This window comes from Artemia sp. Qi Xiang Cuo, chromosome 13, assembly GCF_049724085.1.
Source record: "Artemia sp. Qi Xiang Cuo chromosome 13, ASM4972408v1, whole genome shotgun sequence".
Classification (NCBI taxonomy): Eukaryota; Metazoa; Arthropoda; class Branchiopoda; order Anostraca; family Artemiidae; genus Artemia; species Artemia sp. Qi Xiang Cuo.
The window spans coordinates 31,870,758-31,883,220 of record NC_142806.1 but is presented as its reverse complement, the minus strand read 5'-3'; the positions used below and the strand labels follow the sequence as shown (position 1 = coordinate 31,883,220).

Below are 12,463 nucleotides of genomic sequence, written 5' to 3'. Positions count from 1 at the left end.
CAAGATAATTCATTTCCGATTTAGGAGCAACCAATACTTCATTAAGATCAATATTAAATCCTTCGGGAACTGGTCCCTAGTTGAATAGTACCAATTCTGACTTTTCAGCGTTAAATATAAGATTTATTTTTGAATACTCTCGACTCGAAATGGAAAAAAAAAATTCTCAAACGCCAGTACCGTTCGGCTGGGGTTAAAGACATCGCCCGCATAAGCAATAAGAGACACATCTATCCCTTTTAGAATACAAGAAGAAACTGCTTGAGATTGTGCGTCAAGAATACAGTTGTTAGACGCAATTGGGGATGTAAGGGCGCCTTGCCTTGCTCCGTGACGAACAGGTATAATCACCTTTGTAATTATTCCATCAGGCAGATTAACAACGACAGTTAAATGATTATATATATCATACAAAGTATGAATAATGCAGGTACTGACCCCGCGTTTATACAATTCAGTGAGGATATGCGTGTAAATTATCGAATCAAAGGCACGACTGACATTATGGCTCCCTAGACCAAGCGGCTCTCCAGATTTATCAGCATCAATGAAAACTGACGACAGTGCCGTCAGTGCATAAGCGCACCCTATTCCTTTCTGGAACCCAAATTGGTGTGGGGGCATATAGCATTTATCAACCAACTCAGGCATTATCAACTTCTCAAAAATTTTACAAAAAGTTTTAGCTACCTTTATTGGCCGGTATGATGAACACTCATTTAGGGGTTTATTTTTTTTTAGGGACAAGAGTAAGATGGCCAGTTGAAAACGAGGCAGGAACTATTCCTTTTGTAAACACCATTTGTAAAAGTAGGGCAAGGTGGGAAAAAAGAAAAGGGGTTCCATATAGGAGGTGTTTGGCGCAAACGTGATCTGTAACTCTTGAAAAAACTTTCTTAATTTTACGAATTGTATTATAAACATCCAAAACTGATACAGTAAACATTTATTTGTCCCCTATCGAAAGTATATTTTCGATTGTTACTTTGGAGGGATTTTCTATTAGTGGGTCTGGTTCTGAAAAATCTCTGGAGAAATGTTGTTCCCATTTTTCAGGAGGGATATTAAATGACTGGTTGGGCTTTTGTTTTCGTTTATATGTTAAATTTTTCCACAAAGGTCCTGGGTTATCAAAAATCTTTTCCGAAAAAATTGAACGAATAGTAGTTCTGTGTTTCTCTAGCTCTTTTGTAAAACGGTGTTTGGTGGATAAACTGATCTGGTTTACTATACCAGTTCTGGGATGGTCGCAATCTATCCAGATACTTAGCTAGAATTTGGCCCTATTACAAGCCTCAACAAGTAAAGAATTCTGGTACCAGTCCTTCACTTGGGATCCAACTCGTACTTTAGTGCAAGGGACAAACTGCTTTTCTGCTTGTAGTAAAGCGTGTGAAATAAGTGACGCATATATATTTAATTTAATAAGAGTTTCATTAATTGAAGACGGAACCGAGTTCTGGAGAAGCTCAAATGGCAATTTTATCTTTGCGAGAATATTATCAATATAATGCTGGTATTGGGGTATATCAATCTTATTCCATTCTACTACATTACACCATTTAGAATCTTGGATTAGTTACAGACAACAGTAACTGATGAGTTAAGTAGAATTCAAATACAAATATTTATAAGACACTCGGTCATGTCAGATCCAAAATTTATGACAAAAACTTTTCCCTGTGAACTTTCTAAAGATATTTTGGTGTTTTGATGGAGAAATAGGCTGTTATCGACTCTCAGTAATAGTCTGAAGTTTATTTAAATTCTTTCTTTTTTATCGATAAAGTCTTTGGCGCTGATAATCTTATTACGGAACTGTTTTTTTACGACGAGGTAATGTTTACTGTCTTGTAAGTTTCGGTTGCTGACTAATTCATGTTGGCTAAAGATAATAAAGACAATCTATTTTGAAGTAAAAGAATGAGTTTTAGGGTTTTGAACTTCTGGAGTAAAAAGAGAAATTCTTGCTTTCTAAAAAGAGTTTCATTGTTACTCCTTTGTTGCTAGAGTTGGGTGTTTTATTACAGTACTTACGCTGAAGGGAGGGCGTTTGTACCATCGTTACAAAGCTTTTGTGGCAAAGTAAAGAACTGGCAGTTACTTCAGCTGACTTTTTGGTGAATTGTTTACTTGATATAGATGACGCAAAGCAATTTTTACTTCAAGTGTATAGTCGAACGTGGTCAGAGTTTATTATAAAATTTTCACTGGAGTATATTCTCTTGATCGCGTATTCCACAGACGGTGACACTTGTGAACTTCATCACTTTAAAATTTGTTATTTTCAACGATTGTAAAAAGAATAGACATGTCCCTCTTCCGTACTTTGTACAATATTATTCGATAAGCAGACATTTATTGGTGCGTTTGCTTTTTAATTTCTTTTTTGATGCTTATCCATAATATTGTCCATATTAATGCTATGTTTTTATTCCTTGAAACAACAAAAAGGATAATTATTCCCGGGATTTTCAAATGGTTGGTCATCCACCTGGCTGGTCATTACAATTGTGATATTTTTATTAAGAAAAAATGGTAGTTAAAAAAAAATCATTGTCGTTTATTAAGTGGAGCGGAAGCTCTAATGCTTAGGTGTTTGGTAAAGATGCCTACTCAAAAAACCTGTTCCTTGGTACAATGTAAAAGTGGCAAAAGTTTTAGTAGTTTATAGGTTTTTAGATACATTGAATTTTTACAGACTATACCTTTTAGGGGACGATTTAAAACGTCATTGGTCGAGTTAAGATGTGTAGCCATGGTTGGAATATAAGTTCAATAGATAAAGCCCGCCTTGAAAAAAAATATTAGGGCGCTAGACTAGCAAAAGTCGGCCAGCCGTTATTTGCAAGAAAATAAGGATTGGCTAAACTAGGAAAGCAAATTTAGGCTGCTAGTCAAAAGTGTTTCTGGCTTGTAGTTTTTAGTGGTAAATTCAAATTATTACGCTCATGATTTTAATAAAACTCGCATTTTTCATTTTTATCTTCACTTTATTTTCAATTGCTTCAAGAAATGAACAAAATTTTTGAAAACCTTACAAAATCAGGACTGAGACCCAATTATTAAAGCTAGTTTACTGACAAAAAATGATAATGACAGTAGGACCGTGATAAATTTCCAAACAACCTGCTTTTTCTGCTGTTATTCGTAATAATATTCACTTGCTGATCTTGTAAAGCAGCTTTGCTTTCCATTAGATATTCGCGACTGGTACTTTTTTGTTGCTAAGACACGTTTTGTTGTGAGCAACCCCCTATTATTGGCATAGAAATCGCTTTTTAATTTTCCACATTTGTCTCTGGCAGTCTCTAAAATAGTTTTTATTTCTTTTGTAGTCAGTCGAGAAAGGAAGTGGCATCTTTGGTTCTGTTACTTCTCGTGATGTAGAGGCTACAATGAAAGCTGCACCACCCAAGACTACACCAGTAATGGCTCAAAGTGGTGCTGCAGAGTATGTAGATCTGCCAGTCAGTAACATCCGTGGCGTTATTGCCAAACGTCTGCTTCAGTCTAAGCAGGTTTGTTTTAGCATTCAGTTTCGTACTTGAAAAAAAAATTATGTCCTATTTCTTTTAACTGTGTATAATGTAATGCAATTTTTTTCAATATTAGAGGGAACTGTCTTTGAAAGTGACGTTTGAGAGTGTTTTGGGAGTCCTTTGACTTTTGAGGCTGCTGAATTTTAAGTGCCTAAAATTGAATCCCCAACTTTAGAAAACTTATAACGTAATCAAATGATTTTAAAATCAAACTGTTATGAAAACTGTGGTACTTTTCTGGGAAATGCTGGGTACAATATACCAAAAAAAGCAAGGTGGGTTTGGATCAGTGCTGCTTTGACAAAAAAAATTCATAGTTTAAGAACCTTAACTGTTGTTTAGCCAATGCCCCAGTCTAAATTCTGTTCTAAAATGTGTTGAAAATAGGATTATAGCTACACTAAAAATGGCAGTTTAAATAACGAAAATAATAAATCCCTTAATGTTGAACCCCAAAAACATTATCACAGCAAAGTCTTCAGTTTGATATTTTTGCTAGCCTGCTTAAGTAGTTTAGTTTGTTTTTGTGTTTGTTTCTGAACCATACCTGAACTGATTGTTACCTAAAGGTATTTAAAGACCTCAATAACTCCTGCCATCGTGTCTACCTTCTTGTAAACAGAGAGTTTGTGTTTGAGTTAGGTAAAGGCTTTCTATCGAAATACTTATTATTACCTATTAAGGCTAAAAATTTTAGAAATAACCTCACATTTTTCTCCAGAAAAATTCTTCGTTATTTATCTTTTGCTTTTTCTCTTTCTGTTTAAAGGTTTAAATGAAATAATTGGACTTTACCATGTGTTATCTATGATTTATTTTTATTCGATTTTATTTTGCATCTATTTGCTGGTTGTCTGGTAATTAGATAATTAATTATCTAATGTATGCTAATTTTCTAAAAAGGAGCTTAAAGAAACAAATTTGATTCTCCTTGTAAATTCCTTTTTTGGTTTATTACCTGTTTGTATTAATTATTTATTCGTAAAATAATAGTGATAACGAATAATGTTTTTTTTTTATGGGAAAAACCGATAAACCTCAACTCTCAAAATAGGGGTGAAGACATTTTCAGTTTTTCGAATTTCAATAAAATTTAATTATAAATATTGTCTTGCAAAGGGGGAAGGGGGCTGATTACCAGGGGGTAAATGTTGTCATTTACCCTCTTTAACAGATTTGTTGATTTCATGTATAATACCTGTAGCTTTTTTTTAGCAAGATTGTTAGTGTCTGTATTGACATGTTAGTGCTAATATTGACACCATCAGTTGATAAATATAATTGACTATCGAGTGATTTTTATTAAGTAATTTCATGTTTGCCACTATTTAACATGTTTGCCACTATCTGACCTTTGTACAAATTTTAGACCATACCCCATTATTATCTATCTGTTGATGTAAATATGGACGCAGTTATGAAGCTGAGAGAAGAATTGAATAAACATGTCGAAAAAGATGGTTACAAGCTTAGTGTTAATGATTTTGTCATCAAGGCATCTGCCTTAGCTTGTAAGAAAGTTCCCGAGGCAAATTCTTCATGGCAGGATACGTTTATTCGACAGTAAGTTGACAGTATTATTTTTAGCGGCGGTGAATTTCCAAATTTTAGCGTTCAATGTATAATTTCAATGTTTAGCTTCAAACTTGTACTGCTTAAACAAAATGTAATTGGGACTAAAATCTAAAGGGAACGACTAAAAAGAATTGGCCCCAAAAATTAAGCTTTTGTGGTAAAAAAAGGAGCAAAAAACGAGATATTCGGCACCATATTCACGCAGACTATAGTTTTAGGGAACCTAAAGTTAATTGGAGGTGGGGTCGTACCACCTTTTATTTATGGTACTAAGTGATTTTTTCCACGTTCCTTCGTTGAATGAAAATGGGTGGAAAACTATTTTCCAATCTGCTCGGCAATATCATTTTACATTTTTGTTTTTACGAAACTGATTTTAATGACGTTCATTAAAAAAAGGAAAAAAAGGAAAGAAACGAGTAAGTTTGACGAAAGTCATATTCAAGAAGACAGATTCTTTAAGCTGAAGTACTCAATTAAGGGCAATGAACATTCTTAGCTTCTGTTTTTTCTGAAGAACATTGTAGGAAACAATTTCTTAAAATACTTCTTATTAACTACTTATTATTTAATTGAAAACTCAAAAAGGACGAAGCATAATAAACAAACATGTAAAGAGTTATACATACAAATTACTTTTAAATAAGCTAAAAAATTGCAGTCTCCACTGAAATTCAAGAAATTTAGCTTTCTGCTATAGGTTATGTGTGTCTTTTTGACCTGCTATAAAAAAAAAAAAAAAAAAAAATCAAACTAATATGAGCCACCCAGAAGCATGATAACTTCGGTTTGAACTTTTAATCAATTTATCTCAATCATTTAAAAACTTTTTGAAAGTTTTTTGGTTTTCTCATTTTTATGTCGAATCGCTTAATTGACTCAATTTCATGTTATAAGTAAATTCTCTAAAATAAGGATTGATGCGCCAAATTTTCAAGACAGCTGGTGCCATCCAATATTAGATTATTGTTTGGAAGCCGATTTGACAAATTAGACGTTCTGAAGAACTTCTCTACATTTATACTTTCCTTTGCATTTTCCTATTTCCTGATACTATAATTTCCCTTTTCTTTTTACCAATAACTGTCATGGCTAGGGTACGTTCTGCGGATGAAGGATGACAGATTGCCTAAGGTCGTCTTTTTCGACCAACTGGGTCTAAGCGGAAAGCAGGTCGTCCGCGGTTTGGGTGGGAGGATGTCATAAAGGAAGATTTGAGGGAATTAGGCCGTGTAGCCATATAAAAAATAGACTGGACTGTGGCGATTGTGGTAATAAAGATTGACTACGTCAAATGTAATATTATGCTTTAAGGCTTTGAACTTAAATCTTACAATTTCTCCGATTGCACCGCTTACAGCACCAAAGACTGTGCCATATGTAATATTATTGTTTTAAAGCTGTGGCGATTAAGATGAACCAAATGTGGCAATGAAGTCTGGGGCCGCAAATGTAATACTATAATTTAAAACGGTGTGCCGATCGCGCCACTCGCTGAAAGCGAGAAAACAAAATACGTAGCTATAGTAGGTTAGAAATTCTCCAACTATCAATTCGGGAGCGTAACCTCGCTTCCTCGGGTTATCGCCGCGTTGATTACCTCTAATGTTATGTAGAAATCAGATTTCTGGGAGCGTTACCGATGGAGGCATACGAACTAGTTGCTTGCTGTGCGATTAGATACAGATATATAAATAAAACAAACACAAGTAGAAAAGCAATAGATTTATTAAGACTTGTATTTTAGGCGTACAAAACAATGCTTCACTTCAGCTGACGACAATAGTGGCAGAGATAACAATAATGACCAAATCTCTACAATGACTGCATAATAATAATTTGAATAGCAATGCCTGAATGCCAATAATAATGATTCTGATCTACGAATGCGTCATCATAATGCCTCCATAATAACTGTGACAAAACGAATGCATCGAAAAACACTTTTTTTCACTATATCACACAAATATAGCTTCTGCGCTCTACTAGCTTTTTCACGATTGGCCAAGGTCCTGGGGAGAGGGCTGCTACCCAGTAATTATGTTTGCAAACTCTCTTCATTATGCTTACTGACCGTCCAATAATTCGCTTTAAATATATTTGGTGATTAAACTTTGTAACTTAAGCTTCCTGTGAATTCTGTATCTGGTGATTTTTTATTACCAAATATCTTAGCGAAATTCGAATCCGAATAGTGTCATTGTTTGTCTGAGGCCAAAACGCAGCTTATGTTTTTTTTGATTAAGAATTTAGACTCTTGGAAACGGGATTTGAACTTAATTAGGGGAAGTTTAATTTATGTCGGAATTATCTTTAGAAGGAAAGAATCTTTGTATTTTAAATATGTCACATGTTACTCACGGTACATATTACCCACAGTTTACATAATTATCCAGTATGATCATTCCCTATCTCACCCATTATAAAAACCCGGACCGGGGTGCGAGTGCTCCAGAGAACGTAGAAACACAATCGGCATCAGATCTTTTCACGGGCAGACAGGTCAGATTTCTCTTGGACGCGAAACTTGGCTTCAACGTTGGAACACTAATTTTGAAGAAATTAATTTTAAATTAATTTATTCCAATACATACATGAAAGTCGGTAGTTAGTAGTGTAATGTTATTATTAGATGTTTTTAGGAATTAAAAATAGGTTTCGAAGTCTCAAGTTGGTTTCAAAGGCATTTTGAGAAAGTTTCTGCCAAAATACGTGTTCCGGGGTAATTGGACCGCTGATGGCAGATCTAATGAGAGGAGCTGTTTGTACGTGCCGATATAAATAAATATATATATATATATATATATATGTATATATATATATATATATATATATATATATATATATATATATATATATATATATATATATATATATATATATATATATATATATATATATATATATATATATATATATATATATATATATATATATATATATATATATATATATATATATATATATATATATATATATATATATATATATATATATATATATATATATATATATATATATATATATATATATATATATATATATATATACGAAAACTTTACGAAAAAGAAAGTTTTTTTAAAGAAAAGTGAAGGCCATATTAAACTTAAGATCAGTAGAAATAGAAGCCTACAATAATTCAAACTCAAAACGACCAGAAATTGTTATTAAAGAATAAAAAAGGAAAGGAGAATAATTGGTATGGCGGTAACACTGCATATAAATTGCATTAACACTGCATTATATGAATGTATATATAGTGGGCTGTAATAATGCAAAAGGTAAATATAACGTTGGTTTAAGAATGGAAAGAAAGACAAAGAATAAATTTACGACGATAATCAAGTAAAAAATAAGTTTTATTTGAACAATGCCATAAAGCGATGACATTTGATTATGATATTTGGTGCTTCGCATTGATATTTCAGTTTTAAAAGTTTTATCAATTTTTTCTCAAAGGGAAATTACGTGGTGGGCATGAATGTAGACTTGCAGCCAAATTAAATATAGTCACTTCCACTTTTCACATCTGTTTATTGATATTGGTTTGATTTTTATTGTCTGTAGAATTGAGGAGCTCATTAAGGAGATAATCAAACACAAATTTTAAAAAATTTTACCCCTTTGTTCAAAAAAAGAGACCCAAGTCCTAAAATGGGTCTCAATCATGAACCCATATCGCTATCTAAATTCAGAAAGTGCAAAGATTTTCAAACAGAGGTGTTTATTATTTAAAGTTCAGGAAAGGTCTGCCCATTTCATATGAAAACATTGATTGAAAACAAAACTAGTCTTATCTAGGCTCTCCGCCAAAACAGGTAACTAGACTTTTCAAATATCACAGGAACTACAATCTGAGAAAATAAATATCACGACGTGAAAAAAATGATAAGCTATCCAGTTACGGATCCAGAGGGGGGGGCGAGGGTTACCCCCGTAAAGTAGTCTAAAGTAGTGTAATTTACCTAATTAACGCAAGTTTGCGTTAATTAAACTTGCTCCTAACGTAAGTTTGTCGTATCAACCTACTTTGCGCCCCCTCCCCTAAAAAATCCTGGATCCGCCCCTGAATCCATCACACCTATTCCACCAGTTATTAGAAGAAAAAAAATTCCTTATTTTCACAAATTTCATCAACCCCCGCCTCCTTTTTTACAAAATCCTACATAGGCCAATCATTTGAGTCCACTGTATGTAAATAATAGATTAAGTCATAATTTGTATATAAATTAAGTCATACCTGTGAGATGGGACAGTTGCAAACCACTTAGCCGGCTCACCAAGTTTTGGTGAGCCAAAACTTGGTTTCCAACATTTCCAACAAGGTTGAGGTTATTCTACTTTTACTATGAGTTTTTTTTGAAAATTCACCCTTTACAAGTTTTTATCCTTTGCTAACTATAGGATAATTGTGCTTCCCATCTACGCTAAATTAAATGAATAGTACGACAACACTACACATAACTCTATCTGAGCATCTAACACTACATATAAGAACGATTTAAAACACACAATATCATGTTATCACGTTAACTGGTAAAAATTAAAACACTTTCACCGGGAATGTTTGCTATCTAGTATTAATGATAGGACATTGGAATTTTTAAGTTATCGAAGTTATTAAAATGTAACATATGTAAATTCACACCTATTTGATCACCATTCATGTCTTTTAGCGTACTCAATCCTTCTGTTGTAAATTATGGTCCTTCACTCCTTTCGTCTTGGCAAAAATTTTAAAACACTTACAATATAGTTTCTTCACAGAACAGTTCGAGCATGATTATGTTCGTCTTGCAAGAAACGCTTTCTCTAATTGTCAAATGGGAAATGATACTCCCAGGTACAGGCGTGTGGAATTTTGATATCAGAGTTCATTCTCCCCTGCTGTTTTTGGATAGTTCATAGGGTGCCTTATCATTAAGGGGTTGAACACTGGGACTACGTTCATTTTTTTCTCAGCATATCATTTTTGGTATATTTTAAAACACATAGAGAATGTATTTCTCGTATAAAATTGCTCATTCGTGCGCTTAGAGATTACAGCTCTCTTACAAAATTTTTCGTGCCTGGCTTGCGTCTATTAACTTTTGCGGTGATTCCTTGGTTAATCACAGGGGAATTGATGTTTGGATTTGGAATGGTCGACATCAAACTTTAAGTGACTCCTTCAACATATTGTCTTTAACTTGTGGAAGGGGTATATTGGCACTGAGGGGTTAGTCACTGGGGTTAATTTTTGTTTCTGTAATTCAATGGTTGGTTTCCAGGTCCATTTTTCAGAAATTATCTCTTAACATTTATGGGATAACAGAGATATTAACTTTTCGCATTTGATAGAGGTAATAGGATGGATTCCGATAATGGTTGAAAGGAAGTCGATGCGTGAATTTACGACACGTAAATAACTATTGGGATCATCAAGTATTATGATTATTCAGTAATGCGTTATACAGGTCCATAGTGAATATCAAGGGTGATATTAATGAGCTCATATTTTTAACTGGTCTTTGGGGTTCTCTAGATACATGCGTTAAAATAGTTTAGTAATGCACTGGGTACTGAGGTTCGAAAAAAGTGTTACCTGATAAGTAATATGGTTCGTGGTCGAGGAAACAATGATCAAAAGGTAACTATAATTTTCGTAAACGAAGCTGGGATGAAAATTGCCCGGAGTCTATGGTGAGTACTCTTCGTTGGTTGAGGTATGATGAAAATAGATGCTACTAGGTTGTATCTGCACTGGACTACGCATTGTAATGATTGATTTCCACTATGTCAATCCATTTCCTGTAATAAAAATAACGAGACAGAATCACACTTTCTTTAAAACAAATAGTCATAACACATGATAAGCAATATGATTGGTTACAATAAATGGTTAAAATTATACTACAAGGTAATATCAAGCAAATGCCAATATTAATATGTATATATTGTTTTTAACAAAATGGCATTGTTATTTCTCTTATAAGAGATTACTTCTCTTAACTATAAGTAATGTCCCTTATTATTTTCCTTGGTATACTTTATTGCACACAATTTAACTTAATCTTTCTCAACACTCATTTAATTCTATATTAGATTTAAAACAATCCTTTAAATATAATTTACTCTACATCATTAAGTTTGAGATCTAATTTTGCAACATATTTCATGCCTTCATTGTTCAAGCATGTCCGTGATGTTTAAGAAATGCATGTTGCAGCGTAATTGCCTCACGGTTTTACTTAAACGACATTTAGAATGAGGGAACAAGACATAGCAAGGACGAGTGGAGACCTCTATACCCACTCGTTTTCTAATGTCTTTCCTATTGCTTGGCTTAGAAGTTCTCATGGGGATCCGGGTTTAACTTCTGCATTAGCCGTTCCCCCGTACTCTTCTTTTGGTTTTCGCCTTCTTAGTTTCAAGAGTCTCACGTGATCAAAAGTCAGTAGGATATTCATGGTCAAGGACATGGTAAACACAAAACACATGGTTAGTAGTATTTTCCGTCAAAAATTGGTTGAAAATAATTCGTATCTATCATCTATATATATAAATCTTTGGTCTTCATTTTTAAAAAGGGGATCTGGGATTCTACTGCTTCTCTTATTTTTGTAAGCCTTAATGTCCCTTTAATCTTTTCTATTTTGGACCATATCGAGGTTTTCATTTCCTCACTTTCTATATCGGGAATAGTGTCCGACAGGTTAATTGCCTTAAAATTGATTATTTTAGGACTTATTACGTTTGCGCTCGTGGTAATTAACGGCATTCGAACAGTTGACTCTTTAGTTACAAGTTGACATCCTTGTTTTATGGTTATCATACCCACATCTTGTAACAGTAATTCTGTCCTGTGACTTGGATCTATTCTTTCTGTATTATTATAGCAGGACAAAGTTCCAACAGTTTCTCATGGAACAGAAAATAATCAAAGATCATTTCTAAGGTGTATGAATATTTCTCGTTTAGTACTTCCTATCACGGCTTCTTTCAGTTAGACTGGATACATCGTAATTGAATGGTACGGATAGACTTTTTATATTAAAGGAAATTATTCGAATTAATTATGTGCAATGTTACTTTTTAATTAGAATTTGTTTTCGGGAACTGATATATGTTGAACAGACGGTATCAGACGGTTTTGATTCATGCGAAGCCTTGATATATGTTGAACAAAATTTTTCTACAGAATTTTTATAGTTGTATGATTTTTACTTGTGAGCTAAAAGTTTTTAAATTATTATTCCTTTATGACGCCTATCTATTAAAAATCTTTTTTTGTATTTTTATGGGTATTTTAATCTGTCCGGTTTCTTAACCGTTCTACCTGACTGTGTCGTTACTTTTTCTTCTGT

At 33.5% G+C, this 12,463-nt stretch overlaps 1 protein-coding gene across 1 annotated transcript in view; it reads left to right on the top strand.

Moving 5' to 3' along the window:
• muc (dihydrolipoamide S-acetyltransferase muc) overlaps positions 1-12,463 on the top strand; it is a 53,896-nt gene that overhangs the window by 26,610 nt on the left and 14,823 nt on the right. The window contains exons 5-6 of the mRNA XM_089098607.1: positions 3,339-3,521; positions 4,912-5,105. Coding sequence (XP_088954733.1) covers positions 3,339-3,521; positions 4,912-5,105 — 377 coding nt within the window. The remainder of the gene's footprint in view (positions 1-3,338; positions 3,522-4,911; positions 5,106-12,463) is intronic.